General features: G+C 31.0%; 1 protein-coding gene across 2 annotated transcripts; it reads left to right on the top strand.

Moving 5' to 3' along the window:
* The first annotated feature begins 18301 nt into the window (after window positions 1-18301).
* Window positions 18302-20497, top strand: LOC100793115 (dof zinc finger protein DOF2.5). Of its 2 annotated transcripts, none has more exons than XM_006598832.3 (2): window positions 18302-18442; window positions 19269-20497. In XM_006598832.3, exon 2 carries the CDS (start codon window positions 19302-19304, stop codon window positions 20130-20132), a length of 831 nt encoding a protein of 276 aa, XP_006598895.1. In that variant the 5' UTR covers window positions 18302-18442; window positions 19269-19301; the 3' UTR covers window positions 20133-20497. The 2 variants fall into 2 exon arrangements, with proteins under 2 accessions (XP_006598895.1, XP_006598896.1); XM_006598833.4 differs by having other exon boundaries at window positions 18390-18539.
* Window positions 20498-20776: the final 279 nt, after the last annotated feature.

Here is a 20776-nt window from a genome sequence, read left to right as displayed (position 1 = left end):
CCTTTATTAGGTAATAGCTTCAGGTTAGGATCAATGGGAGTACTTACCGGAGAACAATCTTTAAAATTAAATTTCTCCAATATCTTCTCACTATAATGTGATTGAGAGATGGAAATACCATTGTTTCCACGTTTGATCTTTATTCCTAAGATCACATCCGCCTCCCCCATATCTTTCATATCAAACTTAGAAGACAAAAATGCCTTAGTTTCATCAACTTGATCTTGGTCGGTACCAAAGATCAACATGTCGTCTACATACAGACAAATGATAACTCCTTTGCCATGAGTATCAAACTTGCTGTATAGACATTTATCTGCTTGGTTTATAACAAAACCACTAGACAACACAACCTCATCAAATTTTTGATGCCATTGCTTAGGCGCTTGTTTCAAGCCATAAAGAGATTTCATCAGTTTACACACCTTATTTTCATTTCCTGGCATAACAAACCCTTCAGGTTGTTTCATGTATATCTCTTCATCCAATTCACCATTTAAGAATGCAGTTTTCACATCCATTTGGTGAATCATCAGATTGTGGATAGCAGCAAGTGCTAACAACAGTCTAATAGTGGATATCCTAGCAACAGGAGCATATGTATCGAAAAAATCAATACCCTCCTTTTGCCTAAAGCCTTGGATAACCAATCTGGCTTTGTACTTGTCAACAGTACCATCCACTTTCATCTTTCTCCTAAAGATCATCTTACATCCTAATGGCTTACATCCAGGAGGTAAGTCAACCAATTTCCATGTATTATTTTGCATGATGGAATCCATCTCACTTTGGATTGCTTCTTTCCAGAATACAGCATCCCTTGAAGCCATTGCTTCACTAAAAGTCTTTGGGTCTTCCTCAACATTAAGGCAATATTGATATTGAAATTCAATATCATTCCTTGACCCTTCAACCAAATAGAGTTGAAAGTCATCACCAAATGACTTAGCCTTTCTTACTCTCGTACTCTTTCTAGTTTCAGTACTAGTTGAAGGTATATCCTCAATATTAACTGAGACTTTCGACATGGAATTCATGTCCTTTGGCCTAGGTATAGATGTAAACCTTTGTTCATCAAAGATAGCATCCCGTGACTCTATAACCGAGTTCACAGCAACAGAATCATTAGATTCTAGCACATAGAATCTATATGCTTTAGAATGTTTAGCATATCCAATAAATATGCAATCTATACCTCTTTCACCTATGGTTTTCCTTTTAGGTTCTGTAAGCCTGACTACAGCCCTACATCCCCAAATTTTGAGATAACTCAAATTTGGTGTCTTTTTGTGCCAAAGTTCATATGGGGTAACCTTATTCCTTTTGTTAGGAATTCGGTTCAACAAGTAACAGGCTGTCAACATAGCCTCACCCCAAAATCCTTCACTTAAACCCGAATAGGATAACATGGAATTCACCATTTCTTTCAAGGTTCTATTCTTCCTTTCGGCTACACCATTCTGTTGTGGTGTATAGGGAGCTGTAGTTTGATGTATTATTCCAGTAGATTGAAAATAAACCGGATCATAATACTCACCTCCCCTATCCGTACGAAGAGTTTTGATTAGCCCATTTTGATGAAGTTCTACCTCTTTCTTATAAATTTTAAATTTATCAAGAGCTTCATCTTTTGTATTTAATAAATATACATAACAATACCTTGATGCATCATCAATAAAAGTAACAAGATATTTTTTATGACCTAATGATGGAGTAGCATGCAAATCACACAAATCACTATGAATAAGGTCTAAGACTTTAGTCTCACTTTTAACATCCTTAAAAGGTTTCCTAGTGATCTTGGTCAACATGCAAGTTTTGCATTTTTCAATGTTCATATCAAAAGGAGGAATCATACTTGTTTTTGACATATCTTTTAATCTTTTGTAATGAACATGTCCTAATCTAGCATGCCAAATTTCTGATTTTGTCATATTAGTTATAGAACTACATGAGGCCATACAAACAGATTCATGAACAAAAGGAACATCAATGTTTAATTTAAACATTCCATTACAACGATAACCAAATCCAACAAACGAACCATGTCTTGACAAGATGTACTTGTCACTTTCAAGTACTTGCTTGAAACCACAATTATTTAAAACCATACCAGACAATAAGTTCTTACGAATACCAGGTACAAATAAGACATTATCCAAATACAAACTTTTTCCGGAAGTAAAAACTAAATTCACACAACCTAATCCTAGGATTGGTTCAGTTGCAACATTGCCCATCTTCACAATAGAGCCATCATCGATTGGTCTAAATTCCTTGAACCAACGACGATCTTTGCACACATGGCTTGTTGCTCCCGAATCAAACCACCAAGCAACGTCATCATCCTGCACATAGAATGCATCAGATATTAGTGATACATAATTTGAATTCGTATTCGAATTAAAATTATTCACTACAATCTGACCTTGTTGCTTTTCAGGATCATTAGACCCACTTGGACCAGCCTTGTTCTTTCCTTTGAACACCCGGCAATCCCTCTTTAAATGACCAGGTTTCCCACACTTCCAACATGACAATTTTGTCTGTTTGTTTGGACCTTTGTTCTTATTTCCTTGAAATTTTCGTTTGTTACCTTTAGCATTGTAATTTTGCTTAACTGTTCCACTTTCCTCTACCATATTAACGGAAGAGGAACCTGCTACGGTTTTATTATTGACTTTGTCAATTTCCTGAGCCCTCAGCGACTCCTCAATCATGAAATGACTACCGAGTTGAACCAGAGTCAACTCTTCCTTCATATGTTTCAAGGTATGCTTGAAGTCTTTCCAAGAAGAAGGCAGTTTATCAATTATAGATGAAACTGCAATGGATTCATCCATTTTCAAATCATGTTGAGTAAACTGACCCAAAATCCGCAGCAGTTCATTATATTGCTCCATAACAGGCCTCGAATCAATCATTTTGTAATTAAAGAAATTACTAACTAAGAATTTGTTACTTGAGGCATCTTCTGCCATATACTTGGATTCAAGAGAGTCCCATAATTCCTTAGCAGACTCAACATTTTGATAAATATCAAAGAGAGAGTCAGACATACCGTTCAGAATGTGTCCACGACAAATGTAATCGTCGTTCTCCCATTTCGAACGCTTCCTTGTTTGATCCAGAGTTTCGCCTTCCATATACACCGGCATCGGTGTACTCAGCACATACACCACATTCAATGTTGTCAAGAGAAAGTGCATCTTCTTCTGCCATCTTCTGAAATCCTGCCCTTCAAACTTGTCCAACTTCGCAAACTTGCTTATCATCTTCGAACTATCGTTCGTCATCTCGAAAAATTTGATTCAATCTTTTGTTGGTTAATTTGAAAATCGAGATAATCCTGGATAAATCTGAAGTCGTGTATAAACACTTTCAGATTGAATCAAATTTCGGGGTTCAACCAAAATTGTTCAATCGGATAAAATCAGAAGATTATAATTCAAGAGTTTTGTTTTGGTCTTGTGAGTTTTTCACACGTTATGCTTTCTGAACCAGGATGATTATTTATAATCAAAGAACAGGTGGTTTTTGGCGGTTGATGGAAGTTATTTATTTTTAAAAATTGCCGTTAATGGAAGTTTTAGTAACTTCCATGTAACTTCCAACCGTTGATGGAAGTTTTAGTAACTTCCATGTAACTTCCAACCTTTGCCTAAACCGAACATCTCGTTGTTACATTAAAACAAGCGTGCACTCTTATTTTAACATAATAAAGAGATCAATTACACTAAAATGTCCAACAAAAATTGTATATAAGAAACTCTAGAGATACCTCTGGTTAAAAAAAAAAAATCTAATTGTTAAAAAATTTGCATTCTCTCTTTTCATTAATAAAAAGGACAAGAAAATAATCCATTTGGAAGCGAATGTGGCCAACGCCAATTACTGCAGTGAGATTAAGAATTGAGTGTGGAAATGGAAATGATTTATTTTTAATCTATATTTTAGTCCGTCGTCTTCATTTAAAGTTTTGCCGAGAAAAATTATAATTATTTTAAATAAACAAATTCACACTCACGTTCACAAAGTTCTCCCCTACTCATTATCCACACTTTTCAGGAGTAAAAGCCAAAATGTCACTAAACCAAGCATTAAAGCAAACTCGTGTAAATATTATAATTAATTAGTCTTGCCAATTTCTCAAATTTTCTCCCTTATACCCGGTAAATTCATAGTTTCCTACAGCAATTAAATTAACAAAAACCGTAAAATGGAACTAAAATTTATCAAATTGAGTTTGTGTCTGCATTTTAATCTTAGAATGTGCGTATTTTACATGAATTTGAGAAATGATGGTCCCGCCGAAGGCAGTGGCGGGACTGCCAATCAGCCCATCCCGTCATTACTGTTGGTGGTACCCCTCTCTCCTCAGCATGTCCCGCAAATATTGTTGGCGGTACCCCTCGGCATCCCCTATCCCGCCATTGTCACTGACGGTTCAATCTTTTCGCCAGTATCAATGATGACACCTATATCCAGAAGTGACCCCCCGTAATTTGTTTTAAAAGAAATCCTCCTCCATAAATAGTTTTCAAAAGTAACCCCCTTGTGTAAATTTATCTACTTCAGTACGAGTAGTAATTGCATTACCGGCACCACTATATACTTCTCAGTACGGATAATGGTTCTGGCTATCATTTTCATCACACATAGGAATATTAGATATTTTGATACAACTTATAACTATTGACTCTATGATGAGAAGACATTAATGTTAGAGATAGTATATTTAAAAGATCCAACTCGTAAGCAGCTAGCTATGTTTCTTCCTGCTACCTAAAATAACAACGTAGGATTCTCTTGGTGTAACGAAGAACAAAGACATAGGGGAGGAGAATATCGATTATTATTCCACCAATATTTTAGTTATTTTTATCTATGTGACCTAGTTATCACATGCATGAGTGTCTAGTTGACTACCACTTAGACACTTAACAGTTAACATTCTAATTCATGGTTTAAATAGCATGACATCATTTATTAATGAAGTGACAAAATTGATTATGATTTACTATAATTTTAGGGACCCGTTTGTCTAATAATTAAAATTTAAGGAATTAAATTGATTAACGATTTATAATTTTAAATATTATTGTCATTTTATTAATTTTAAAGATCAATTTAACCAATTATTACAGTTTTAGAATCAAATTGGTGATTCAATTGTATAATGTTAGGATAGGATATGATCATTAACATTAGGGAATATTTGATAGGATTTTTTTTTTAATTTTTTAGTAATCTTCGTTTAGGAATTTTCATTTTCTATGTTTGATATTTATTTTAAAAAATAACATTTTTAAGAAAGATTTTTCAAAAATGTTTTTTTAGCTGGTTTTCTATAAACACTTTACTGTAGGTGTTTGTAAGATTAATTAATATAATGTGATTTTCGTTAATCCTACTTGATTTTAATATAATTGTCTCTAAACTCTAAAATAAACATATACTACTACTGTAAATCATTTACCAGAGATATAATAAAATTGACTAAAAATAAATAGAGTGAAAAATAAGCTGTGAATTTGAATTCTCATTAACTAAAAAACTAACATACTAACTATTAACAAAATTGTAAATCATTTACGTCACAGGTGTATAGCATAAATAAACCTTCCGTTTGTATTGCACCTATACTGTAAAGTGTGAAACTGTGAATGATATAAGGACATGCGGCACCACATCAAGTCACTCTGCACTAGAATCTGCATAATTATTATGATGCACACATGCAAACAATTGCAGAGGCATGATATTTCTGATTGCACTGGTCTTTTGATTTTTTAAATGATGTAGGGGTCATAAATCAATAACTTTGTTTCCCTGTGATCCTATGGTTATGGATGGCATTTGGCAGCTCGTACGTAAGCTGTGGTTTTTTTTTTTTTTTTTTTTTTATCAATTACTGATTTCTCCAAAGTCAGTGGTTGAGTGTGTCTCTTCTTATGCTAGAATCCAAAACCAATTTCTATTTTCGTTTTATGTGAATGTTTTAAGAAGGATCAAGATAGTTCTACTGCAGTAAAAAAAATATTCTTTTAAAGAGGTTTGTAATCGGATATAATTTATTGTAAATTAAAATACTTGAACAAAAATTTAATACTATCAAATACTATTTTTTTATTGGATTTCAAATTGAATTTTAAAAGCATACTCAATTCAATTTAAACTAAATGTGTGTGTAATTCTTCTATGAAAACTCAGTATATGTGCTTACATAATTACGTATACATTTACGAATTTAGTATATATATTAGTTTTTTTATGATCTTATTTTAGATTACATCTTATGTTTTAATTAGATCCGCTTGGAGTTTATTATTGTATCTCATGTTTTTATTTTATATAGTTTTGTAATTTTGTCATTAAATAGTAAGTTTTAATATTGAATATGTAAAAGAGATAAATATTTGTAAAAAAAAAGAAGAGATACATATATAATAAAAATATGGTTAAATTAGTTTTTTGTCCTCTTATTAATTTTTATAGATTTGATCATTTAGTTTTTTTTAAATTTAATTTAATCTTTTAATTTTTTTCAATTGATTCAATTTTATCATTTTAAATAATAAGAAATCACACTTTATAACGATTCAAAATCATCACAAAATAAGCTTAAATCATTATAAATTTCCCAAAAAAATATTCGATCAAATTACATCTAAAAATACAAATAAAACACAAGGACACCAAGTACAGTTGGGATATAATTAATACCAATCATGACATACTATAGGTTCTTTTATTCAAATTTTTTTATAATGTAATTTTTATATATAAGTATTTATTTATAATAAATTTCAATTGTATACAAATAAACATTTATCCTTATAAATAAGATATTAGTAATAAATATTACTATTTAATAATTTTGAATGATAAGATATGCGAGATTCACACCACTATTTGATAAGCTATTATATTCACACCGCTATTAAATATTTATTCTTATAAAATAAATATTAGTAATAAATATACTACACTGTAAAGAAAATTGCATCGATGTAAAACAGCCTCGGAAATATAAGGTAATAATAGGAGGGTTGAAATGCGAGATTTGTATTTGCTTAGGATGCATCATTATTTCTGTAAAAAAAATGCATCATTATTGGTAATAAATAACAAATATTAGTAATAAATTTTTATCATTTTTTATTGTGAGATAAGCTTTATGTAAACTTATTAAATCAATGAACTTATTCTTCATTTATATTTAATAAAATTTATCAATTTTCTTATCAGCCAAAATGATAAATATATTAAAAGGGGTACAAGCAAGATATAATAAAATAAAAATTTATTTAAAAATGCTTTAAAACTATTATTATTAATGTTCAAAGCAAGATATTATATTCTTTAATATTATTTAAAAATATTATAAATATATATAAGGGCATATCAAATGATTTTTTTATTATTATAATAGAGTGTGAAGAGTGAATCATGATCATTGAATTCAATAACGAAAAATAAGATTAAAGACAAAATTATGTAATTTTTTAAGTGATAACGTGATCTTTTAAATAACTTTTCTTAAAGGATTAAATAAATTTTAATCTTAATCATATAGAGTATATATGTATGTAGTTCAAATGTACTCCATAACTAATTACCAATGAGAATTAAGATCATTCAACAATTTTAAATACATAATTTTTCTTGTGGATTTATTAATTAATATTGAACGATTAACAGTAGAGTTCAACACATATGAAGATTAATGAAGTCCTAATATGAAATAAACATAATAAAATAAATCCAATAGGTCAAATATATATATATATATATATATATATATAAATTCAAGATCTATCATGACCCTAACATAGAATTAGCTACACATGTTCAAAAAGGAAGATAAACATAAAATTGTAATTCATAGTCAAATCCATAAAATAATATTGTATAAAAAAGTCTATTTTTTTTTTAGAGAAACTAATCTTCAAGTCTTTAAGAACCAGAGGTTCTCCTCACATCACATCCGCAACCTTTTAATTCTATTATTCATTAAGAAATCTGAAAAGAGGCTAGGCCATCAAGATATATAATAATAGATTGATGAAATGAAAGGTTATTGAACAGTAGTGTCCTATATCAAGAATGGACCTCAATTTCCCTAAAATGGGCTGCAATCTTGAAATGTGCAAAAATAACTAGCATAGTCGTGAGGTAGACTGGTAGAGGCATAACCTTGCCAAACTTTACTCACAATCAAGCCAAATTTTGCCCTATGAAAATAGCCAAATTCTTCAAAATCTTGGACTTTTAATAAGCAACAACCATCATGTCACAATATTTGATAATGATTTTTAAGTGTGGACTTTTTTTATTACTAGGAATTAAATTTATTTACAACAATACCCATACTGCTTAATCTATCAAACTAAATTTTCTTAGTTTTTTAAATGTGGTCCAGGTGATTGTTACTTCTTATATAGATAATGATTTTTTTTCACTATAAACCACAATGTCAAAATAATCGATTCCTATTTTGTAGGATTATGAAACAACTTTATGACTATTGTCTATTTTTTTATTGGTAAAAATGACTATTGTCTATTATTTTAGCAACGATTTTTTAAATATTGCCAACTGAGATAGGCAACATTGTTATATATAAGTGATATATATTGTTGATATGTATTCGAATAAACACCACATGCCCAGCTTGCGGTAACTCTTCCTCACCATTCCCTCTTTATGTTACGTCCATTGACCCCTAAGTCATCAAGGATTTCCTTTGGCAAATCTTATTCTAACTAAACATGCATTAACAACTACTGTATATACACACACACGATATGTATATACATTCAATGTGTTGGAGTTCCAGCAAAGTCCTTTTTGGAAGAATAAAAATATACTTTTCAGAAAGATCTTTCTAGAATACACTATTTTTTTACACTTCCGAAGAGGCCTATCCGAAAGTATATTTTAGTACTTACAAGAAGGCTGTTCCCCAAAGGGTACAAACAACATGAGGGTTCCGAATAGGCTGCTCCTTAAGGGAGTATTGGCAAATTAAAAAAGCTAGGGTGCGATGAGTTGATATTGTGAGTGTTAGTGTATGTTGGGTCATTGCTTCCTATTGTTGTGGTGCCGGAGATGCAAAAAGGGAAGTGGGAAATTGGAGGAAAGAAGAGAGAGAGGAGGAAAAAGGAGGGTGGGGCATTTTTGTCCATTCACCTTTCTATTGGAGGTGCAAGAAGCAAAAAGGGAGTGCAGGAAGCAATTACCTGTAGTATTGTTAATGGGCTTCTAAGCTTCCCCTCCCCCTCTTTTAAGATAAAAGAAAATAATTTATCAAAAAATTGATAATCATCATAAAGAATTAAATATTTTAAAAAATTAACAACTAAAAGATTGAGTGTTTCGATTGGATATCGAGTTGGAGTTTATATTTTCGTTGCTCATTTGACTTCTGCTTATTTATTCTTTGACTGTTGTGTGAATTGAGGTGTTGTTTATCTAAGATTAATTTTTATTAAATTTCTTCTGTTGGAGGATTAAGTAATTAAAATCAATGAATTTTACCATTTTGAAGTTAGTAAAGTGGAAATTTTTATACACTGATGAATAATGAAGAAAACAAATTTATAATTTATTATACACTTACGTATATTCACATGTTTAACCGATGATTTTCAAATCAGAGACGATATTTTCTTAATTAAAACATTTTAAAGAAATGAAACTTAAAACTGATTAATCAATACTAATTTTTAAAGGAATTACGAGAAGAAGAAAAAACCCAAGAAGGCCGCCCAGGGTTGCAGCTTACAAAGCCCACGAGTGGTATGCTTAATACTTTGAATTTGATCAATCAAATTTTTAAGGCATTTATATCCGCACCTCTCACTTTGCATCCTACATTTCGTAAAAGACTCTGTGAACAAAAATACTCCTTTATCAAGCACTTCTATTCTGGAATGACTAATCCATAATATATAAAACTAAATTCTAGAATATGAAAACCTATATTTTGGAATAGTTATTGTAGAATAATTATTCTGGAATATGATACATTTCTAAAATAATTATTCTAGAATAGCTATTTTGAAAGCGTATCTTATTTCAAAATGGCCATTTTGGAATAGGTGGCAGAACCCCTGCATGGTTTGAGCCATGGGGGAGTTCACTAGCACTTGTAGGGCTAGGCTATGGTTTAGCTTCTCCAGGTCGTCAAAAACGGTGTCATTACAGCGGAACAAGGTTTGGGAGTGAGAGTGAGAAGGCATGGAGTGGAAGGCGCGTGACTCTGTCTGGACGAACTTCATGTATTTGTAGGCATCTTCCAGAAGTGTTGCCTAGTCCATTTTCTTGTCCCACAACATCAACTTCTGAAGACATCGCGTTTTCTCGCTTAGCTTTTGACGACATTGGTGAGTCAGGTTGCTTTGCGAGATCACTAGAGGACATTGTGACTCCACGCGCTGTTGCTTTTGCTCTGACGAGCAAAAGGGAGGGAGACAATGGTGGTATTGGGGGAAGAAGTTGAAGGGTTCAATATTGGGTGAACCAAATGCCGTTAGAGGGGGAAAAGGCAAAGGTGTATCTCATTAAGGGTATTTTTGACTTTTCAGAGAGAAAGGGGAGGTGCAAGATACACTATAGGGAGTGTAGGATTCAAAACCTAATTTCTCAACCGGAAGTACACAAATAGTTTTTCTATTGGCCCTTTTTAGATGAAGGCCCCAGAGTACTTGCATAAAATCATTGATATGCTATAACTATTTTCTACACTTCCCTAGTTACTTCTTGCATTCTTTTCAGATTGTTATTTTTTTTTTCTTTTAGATTGGTCATTCCAAAAATAAAAAAAAATACATTTCTGATTGATCATTCCGGAAGGCAAAAAGGAAGTGTAGGAAACAATTACTCATTGAAAATGTGATTTATTCACCATATATGCAACCCGATATCATTATGGTGTCTCATTTTGATAGATAATGTATCTTTTAAGATTGAGTCAGAGATTTGTTATATTCATTAGTGTGCATGAAAAAATATTTGTTGAGAAATATTAGTCTCTTAAATAAATTTCAATATTTTAAAAAAATATCTTTGACAATACTTTAACACGCTGTTTGGATGAAGTATTTAAAATAGAAAAAGTAATTTAAATAGGAATTTAAAATTATTTAAGATAAAATTTGGTGTTTGGATATTTTATTTGGAAGATTTTAAAATTCAAGAAATTTTAAACAGAAATTTCAGTTAACTAAAATTAAGGAATTCTAATTTCTGACTAAAAGGAGAGAATTTGAAAATTCTCGGCTATTCTTGTTAACTCATTCCTCAAACCTTCCCTTACACTCTCGCTCGACCCTCTCTCACACTCTCTCGCTCGACCCTCACACACTCTCACTAGTTTCACGTTCACTATCACTTTCGCAGTTCTGTTGCTCTCTCTGGTTTGTTAATTTCTCATCTCTGCTTTTTTTCTTCTCTAATCTAGGATTAACATGGCTCTTCCTCTTCACAAATTGATCCTATTGCCGGCGATGATGCTGCATCGACAAGCAGAGACAACATCAAATTTTACTCCATTGTTTACTTAGTAAAAACCATTCTCTTAATCTTCAAAACCCAAATCCAACGAAACCCACTCTAGATCTTGTAGATCTCACAACCTCAGAAAAGGAAAGAGCGTTGAAGTTGACATGCCGACTGCACCGGAAGCTGTTGAGCTGCTATCCTCGAATTGGAGTCAGGTGAACTCACAAGCCGAGAATTTAGCTGTGGAGGCAAAATCAAGTGTAGTGAAGAAGCAGGATAGTTACAAGGAGATTGAATCAATGCGCTGAAATCGAATTATTGGGAAATACCCAAATCCCACATCGGCTGCCTCAATCCTTGGAGTGTAGCTTATATACCTGTTGGGCAACTTCACTTAATGCCAATTGGTTTTAAGATGAAATCTAACATGGTATCAGAGCGGACTCTGACCCTGGGACCTCGCCTTCGCTTCCGCTGCGACGAGCACCCACCATTTGTGGTTCACGCACCAAGCCCAACAAGTGTTGGGCGTGAAGGGGGTGTATTGGGAAATACCCAAGTCCCACATCGGCTGCCTCAATCCTTGGAGTGCAGCTTATATACCTGTTGGACAACTTCACTTAATGCCAATTGGTTTTAAGATGAAATCTAACACGAAGTTGAGGTATGGAATGCGAGTAACGAAAATTTGCTAATTTTGTTTCAATGCTCTTACAATTGATTTATCCAAACAAAGAATTTTAAAAATGTAAGAATTTTAATTAATACATTTTAATTTTCCTGAATTTTAAACTCCCTGAAATTTTAAAATACTCCATCCAAATAGACACTAGGGTTATATCATAACTTTTGTTAACTTCGGTGGTGGCTGGTATTTGTAGTCTTGTTCATGGCTGATAGAAATGGAGTTTAGGCTGAACTATGATTTGTGGTGTGTACATGAAGTGTTTGTTGTGCAATTAGTGAAAAATGAAAAGGTGTTGGCTTGGACAAAGATGAGGAGCAACGATTTTGTTAGATAATGGCTTGAGCATGGCTTATGGGTAATCACTTGATGGGTATGGTGGCATGGTTTGAGCCATGAGGGACAAAACTATGGGAAACCTGCTTCTTGAAAGGTCAGGTTCTATGCATAAAATAAAGTGGGCATGTTTTTAGGAGGTTGTGCAAAAATGAAAGTGAGAGGTATATAATCTCTATGACTGTGAATGGGCATATGAATGAACTAAATGAACATTGATAACTGAAGAGCTTATGTTATTTGTTATGCAGTGGGACTTGCGTTCATGGCTTGGGTGGTAGGGTTTAGTTACAGGTGTCAAATGGTGGTCTGCGATTGACAACGGCATGGTTTGATATGTGAGAAAGTATTGCTTGTTGGTTAGAATGATTGAAGGAGGTTCAAAGACATCAAATACCAACATTTTTTTTTATATCATTTTTAATATTTTATTATTTTTCTTGTATTTTTTCTCTTACTTTCAAAATATTACACATATTGCCCTTTAATTACACACCATCATACCAATGTTATCTTATCGATCCATGTCAAAGTCACGTATAATGACATGTTAACATAAACAACAGTCAACTTTGTCACTCAATAATCAATCTAGGTAAGATAATTTTACAAAAAATAAAAGTATTGGAGTAAAATGTATGAAAAATAAATAAAATAAATTTGAAAGGTAAAGTTCACAAAATTATTAAACTATGGAACAAAATATACAAATAAACCTATAATAATTTGTTTCTCTAAAAAAAGAAGTGTACTTTACTCTAACTTTATTTTAGAAAATAGAAAAGTTTTGCACTTTTAAGCAATTTTCTTACACAAATATAAAAAAAAAATCCAATTGCATGAAGACAAAATTACAAAAACATATGAACGTTCGAAGAAGTTGTAAGAATATTCTTTTTAGTTATACGAAGATAACCCAATGTCACTAATATAAAACTAAAAGTAAGTGAGAGCTTCTTTTTTCTTAAAAAAAAAAAGTGAGAGAGAGATTGAGAGGGAACATTTACTTTTCACGAGTAAGTTCAGATAAACAAATTCACTTTAATGACGTAAATACACTTAATAATTAAGTGATTTTTTTCTTTTATCATCTTATTGAGTATATTGTTATTTTTCAATATTTTTTTCGAAGATTTGTATACTCTCAATGATAAAAAATCATTGCAGTAAAAAAAATCGAGTTATTAATTATTACAAAAGTCAACTATCTAATATATTATAAATATAATTATTTGAAAATGCAATAAAATATTTATGCTTATAATACATTATAATTAAAATAATTTAAAATAATTCTTGATTAACATATAGTATTAAATTAATTAATTAAAAAAAACTTTTTTTTCTTTTGTCCATCTAGCATTATTTCGGCCCACTTTAACATCTTTTGTCGCCTTTCTCGACTATCTCACTGTTTTTCCAAAAGAAGAAGAAATAAAAAACATTAAAAACATCTTCCAAGTTCCATCATTCCTTCTCTTTATGTTATGTTTTGGTATTATCATTGTCCTTTTTATAGTAATGTCATCTCCATTGATGAGAAAGGAACACAATCATAGCACATAAAGCAATGCTGTATCAGAGTTTAGGACACAGCTATTAGTATTCTTGACCAAAAAGACGAAAGAATAACACATCACTTGTTTTTATCTTCCCCGACTTATTTTAGTAAAAGTTAGGCTTGACTCGTTTCAAGATCAAGGCATGATACAAATTTAAAATTTTAACAAAAGCTTACGATAGTACTTATGGATAACTTAATTACAAATAACTACTAATTAATAAAAATCAAATTATTTTCCAATGCTATTTTTTTATTAATTGAGTTAATTATCCATTACTAGTCATATATTGAAAAAATGTCCTTTAAATGTAAAAAATGATAGACATTAAGATTGTCTTCATTGATATATAGTCTTTGTCTCTTCTTTTTTTAATCCTAACATATGATATATTAATAGTATATTTCATTTTTTTAAAATTAATATAATTATATATTAGTATGAAAAAACATTCATGATTGAATTATAATTAATATGTTCTTAGTTCGAATAAAATTGATACAATTTTCTTATAAAATGTCTCAAATTTGGATTTTATCATAAAAAAACATAAATATTTTACATCAATATCATGATAATCTAAAATTTAAGATAATATAAAATTATAATATTTTTATTGTAAATTTAATTTATATTAAACACACAAACCAACTTATACATTAGTCAAATCAATTTATAAATTATTAGAATAATTTATCAAATGCACTCAAAATTAAATAATATCAGCTAAGAAAAGTTTATACTTAATCGTTGGCATATATGACATTTTTCATAATGATAGTTAACATGATACTTATTTTTCTTCTGACTAGTTAAGTACATAAGCTATAAACTTGTCTTGACCTGACATCACCTATTCACATATGATGGTGAGCAAATGTCCCTCACTTAGGGGTTAATTACAATTCGGAATTTTAAAGGTATTGCAAGTTCTTATGTTTTGTCTATTACCCCTGTAATTTTAAATCTGCTGGCTAAATTCAAATTCAACTATAGTTAAATCCATTTTTTAGGGGGCGACATTTTTTAACCTTTATAATCCCTATCAACTAAAGATATTGAATTTTCTAATTAAAAACTGTTAAAAATATGAGAAATCAATTGAGAATGATTGTGAAAAATAATCAGTTGCAAAATTGAATGGAAGATTCATGAATGAAAACTTATTTTCCTTTTTTGCAATCAGGGGGCTTAAAGCCCCAATAAAATATTATTAAAATGTATCAGGGAACAAAATAGTAGCTACATCAGCTAAAACAGGAATGAAGATAAAATCTGAAACAACTTCAAAGATTTTATCATTCATTTCTAGGACATCCGTCATCTGGTTGGCTTCGCGGTAGATATTATTTAATGACTTGTACAAAAAGAAATGCATTCAATAATATTTTTTTAAACCGTATTCAATAACATTAATAATATGTTAATCGTTTAACTATATCAAAATATGAAATCACCTAGTATACATGCTAATTTGGGTGTGACACAAACACATGTATGTATGTGCACGTAAACGAATTACAAGTTTAAAGTTTGAACTATTTTAACATTTATATATTATCTTTAGTTAACATAATTAATATTTATGATTGATTTTAAATTTTTTATTTATCCAAAACTACCTGATTAGCTTGGTGATACCCCTCACCAGGCCACAATATAATTTGGGTGTCTAGCTCTGTCTTTTTTTTTATTTTAAAGGATCCAGCTATGTCATAAGCATAAGAAATGTATTATTCAAAAGATTCAAATAAATTAAACTCAACCTCTCTATACTTATATATACATTTTGTTTATTTGAAAAAAAATATAAGGTTGATCTAGTAGTTAGTTAAGGAAAAAGGAAAGATGACATAGGTCGCAAGTTTAAATTTTTTCTTAACAAAAATTAACAATACTAACCATTAACATTCACTATTAATAAAAAAATATTTGATTTATTTGTATTAGTCTGATTTGAGACTTTATAATTCTCCTACACTCCATCTCAAAATCTAACATAGTTTGATCCAATTGTGATTTGCATATAGTAATCTAGTAGGCTTTATATATAGTTATCCAACAAGTATGTATATAATAATTATATATATGACTAATATTCCAAACTAAAATTTTAGTAAAACTGAAAATTTATAAAATGAATTTTCATTTGATATATTGCATTATTTGATTCATTTTATATTAAATGATAGAAATTTATACTTTACACTTTTTTTTGAATCAATACTTTACACTATTTAAATCAAGCTTCAATTGGAAGAATAGGTTAGACTCGTGAGCCTCAGTTATATTTTGAGACTACTATTTTCTATTATTTTAAATTTCTTTCATCTTATAGTTGTTATTATTTCTACATAGATAAGTTGAAGCATTAAGTACATTTTCAGTCTTATAATTTTCTTAATTTTAGTTTTAGTTCTACATTTAAAAAAGTTTAATTGACTTTTAAAATTTCAAACAACTAATAATTGATTTTAATACGAATCAAAATTAAATATTCTATATATTTTTTTTGGTTCTGTAGAAAATATGAAGGCAAAATATTGTATAAATGTAAGCACGAATTAATTTTTTCTAATTTAAAACTATAAAAACTCAAAAATTAAACTTTTAAAATATAAAAATTAAAATTAAATTTTAAAAACATATATAAGAACTGAAAATATGTTTAAACTATATTCAGTATGTTCCAACAAGCAGTGACCAAGGTTTGGTATAACTGAAGGGAAAAAAAAACGTTCCTAGTGCAGGCTGAAAACTCATTAAAAGTTGAAAACAACCATCATGTTTATCACAGACCAATGGTCCAAGCGGACCCCAACTTTAAATTTGAAATAATATTATTAGATGGAAACAAACTTGTGGCAAATATATAGTTTAAACACAGACCAATGGTCATCTAAAATGACGCTTGCATAAATGCGATAATTATTGGCTCATCTCATTATGAAAACACTGTGATCCAGAGAAGAAATAATAGCAATATACTATCATCTTATATAACTTATGTTTATGAGGTAGAGATCACGACTTAATTCATTGGATCGAATACTAATCTTATTTATATGTGATTCTCATTGGCTTTTAAGAAAATTTTAAATATCATCCTCTTATATATGAGCTTAAAGCAAAATAATAAACTTGTAATGCCAGAGTATCTTTTTCTATTAATAATTAACAAAAAATAATTACCTGTATCAAGCATGCAAATCAGGGTTTAGCACAATTTAGCTCCTTAGCCATTAACCAGGTTTGCCATGTCATCTTAATGGTGATATCCTTGTTTACAATAATGCACCGTATCAGCACCACAGATAATTTTGCTTTTAAAATCACCACAGAATTGAAGACTTGGATGTGGTTGATTAGTTTGAAAGCAGTATGGTGTAATTGCGAAACCATGCAAACAGCAGAAGATTTTTGACAATTAATTTAAGGAATGCATGTTCAATTCAAGCAAGCAACCGAAACCTATATTTCCGAAAAGTGATAACTGGATAAAATCACCGTTTAAGATTAAGAATAGAGTCCTTAATTGATTCTGGCCCAAAAATAAAGAAAGGTACTTGATTAGAGAAAAAAAGAAGGTTTGACAATTTGAACTGCTAATAAAAGTCTATATCGTCTGAAAAGTTGAAACCCACCACACTAGTACATACTCATTATTTCACCACAAAAAAAAAAAAGAAGATAAAAAAAAAACCAATCCAGAATAATGAATAAACAATACATACATGTACTAGAGCATTTTTATATATTATCATTAAATAAAAAAATATATATGATAAAGTAGTTGATTTTTTTTATCTTTTTAATTAATTGACAAGATAAAATTTTAAATTTTAAGATTAATAAAACATAAAAACTAAACTTATTTAGAATTGCATTTAACATACAAATAATGAGAAATTGTAAACGTCTCCTCTATTTTAGGGTATAAGGATGAAAAAGATAAAGAAAAAAGTAGTACTAAACTTATTTAGAATGGGATTGGGTTTTTAAGTATTCTAAAAATAATAGTTCTCATTTTAAGTAAAATGTAAGAGAATGGGATTGTGTTTTGAAAAATTTCAAGAAGTCTAGTTAAATTGGTAATACATAAATTATTATAAATATTATGTTTGATTCCTAAAAATAAAATTTAATTTTTATGGATAAAAAAATTAATCCTAAAGGCTAAAACATGATTCATTAGTGAAGAAATATTGATAATGTGGTCAAAGACTTCTCTTCTCGCTTTCTCCTTTTCCTTTGTAGCATTCATAAAGTAAGCCTACGCATAAAGCCACCCCACAAACGAACCAAAACATTCTTTCTTGCACTAAGGAGCAGTTGCAGACAAATTGACAAGGTGAATTCTCTCTCTCTCTCTCTCTCTCAAATCATCCTCTGCTTTTCTCTTTCTTTTCTTTGAATTTTCATGGCTGTAGCTACTGCAGTGGCCAAAGGTGATGTGGATTTTTCTCATGTCTTTTCCTTGAAGCACAATTCTGAGTTATTTATTCTGGGTTTTGGGGTTTGTTCAAAAGCTGACACAAAATATCAACTTCCACTAGATTTAAGAGTTGTTTGTATCTTTGGTTTAATTCATTTTCTCTCTTTTCCTATATATATGAGAAGATCTTCATGGTAACTTCAAGGTCCTCATGTATTGACATTCCATCTTCTCTCTTTTCCTACCAAAGCAAGTTTTTGATCAAATCCAAAACACAAAAAAGCACTGCTTTTCCTTTTCCTTCTTTTTTACCTTTTTGCTCGCGTGGAACATTTGTTAAAGAACACAAAAAATAAAAAAGATACTATTTGTTGTTATTATTATTGATTATTGATTCCTTTACATTCTTGTTTTTTTTCTTAACTTTATGAATGTCTTAGTAGGAAGCCTTGCTACCTTGCCTTGATTTTGTTGTTAATTAACTATCTTCAACAATCTTTTATGTAAACATAAAATCAGCACAAGCTATACCTCTTGAAACTTTTTTTATGGTATAGATTCTTATCATTGTGGGTCGAATATCGTGTGTGTGATACATGTAACCAACCTAATGTAGACCTCATGTACTGGGATGATAAAGTTTTGTTATTGTTGTTGTTCTAGGAATTCTTGTCACAAATGAAAACTTATAACTATAGGTGTTCTCTCTCTCTCTCTCTCTCTCTCTCTTGGGGTTTCTCAGGACAATATTGGACTTATAATTGTGAGAGTAGTCATGGAGGGGATGGCTCCCAATTCATGTGCAAGGCCAGTTGTAGAGAAGAAAGCAAGGCCACAAGAGCAACTGAATTGTCCAAGGTGCAATTCAACCAATACAAAGTTCTGCTACTACAACAACTACAGCCTCACACAGCCAAGATACTTCTGCAAGACTTGTAGAAGGTATTGGACAGAAGGAGGGTCTCTGAGAAACGTTCCAGTTGGAGGTGGTTCAAGAAAGAACAAGAAGGTCTCTGTGACAGCTTCATCATCACCAAAGGTTCCAGACCTAAACCCACCAAACCACTCAGCTATCTCATCACACAACCCTAAAATAATGCATGGTGGCCAAGATCTCAATCTTGCTTTCCCAGCCATGGAAAAGTACCATCATCATGGCATGTCACCTTATAACGTTGAGATGCAAAACAGTAACACCACCACTACTCATCATCATCACCAAACCTCTCCTTCTTGTTCTGCTCCTCCAGCTAATTCTCTTTCAGCTCTTGAGCTACTTAGGTCCAGCATGGCATCTAGGGGTTTGAACCCTTATGCTCCTAATTCTTCCTTGATGCCAAACTCAACAAACAACAACAACAATGCCCTTTACCCATCAGGGTTTCCCATGCAAGAAGTTAAACCTAGTCTTAACTTTTCTTCAGTTGATGGGATCGGAAATAATAGATCATATGATCAAGAGAGGGGTGGTGGCAGAGTTTTGTTCCCTTTTGGAGACGTCAAACAGCTTTCTGCTGCTGCAGGTGCTGCTGATCAAGTGGAACAACAACAACAAGGAAATTCAACTGGTTATTGGACTGGAATGATTGGTGAAGGAACATGGTAAGAAAGAAAAAAAAAAGGGAGGACAAAGGAAAATTAAGAGAACATGCATTAATAACATTATATTTATATATCTTTTTTTTTTATTTTGGTCTTCCCTTTTTTTTTCTCTTTCCACAATATGGATATCATTTGGCAGCTGAAGTTGTTCAGGAACTAACAATAGGACACACATGGTTAATTATTTCTTTGTTTTGTACACACCTCCTTTGTTTTATTTGAGAGAACGTAAGAGGATTTTACTTCTCGTCTCCGTTGTTTTCAATTTTTATATATAGATAGACATAGAAGGGGTGAATACTGGACCTGTTTTTGTCCATGGCACATGCAATTCCTGTATTCATTGAATTCTATGAGAATTAATTAGCAGATCTTCTTCATTTGTACGTATGAATTTTCAAATGTTTGGTTCAAATTAAGGACTTTTGGAGTGATGAAGGAGAGAATTAATTAGGTTTTCCAAGTTTGTAAGTGTAACCATAATTATAAATTTTGGTTGAGTTGCTTTGTGCTCTTTCCAGCTACTCTTTTACTATCTCTGTCTGTGCAATAAATTAGTGGGCTGTCAGCTTTGTTGTCTACATTATCACATCTGAGATTCTTCCAACTATGAAAGCACTTTGGTGGAATTATTCGGAGGAATTATAG

Source organism: Glycine max, chromosome 16, assembly GCF_000004515.6.
Source record: "Glycine max cultivar Williams 82 chromosome 16, Glycine_max_v4.0, whole genome shotgun sequence".
Taxonomy (NCBI): domain Eukaryota; kingdom Viridiplantae; phylum Streptophyta; class Magnoliopsida; order Fabales; family Fabaceae; genus Glycine; species Glycine max.
This window is presented reverse-complemented; position numbering and strand designations above follow the sequence as displayed.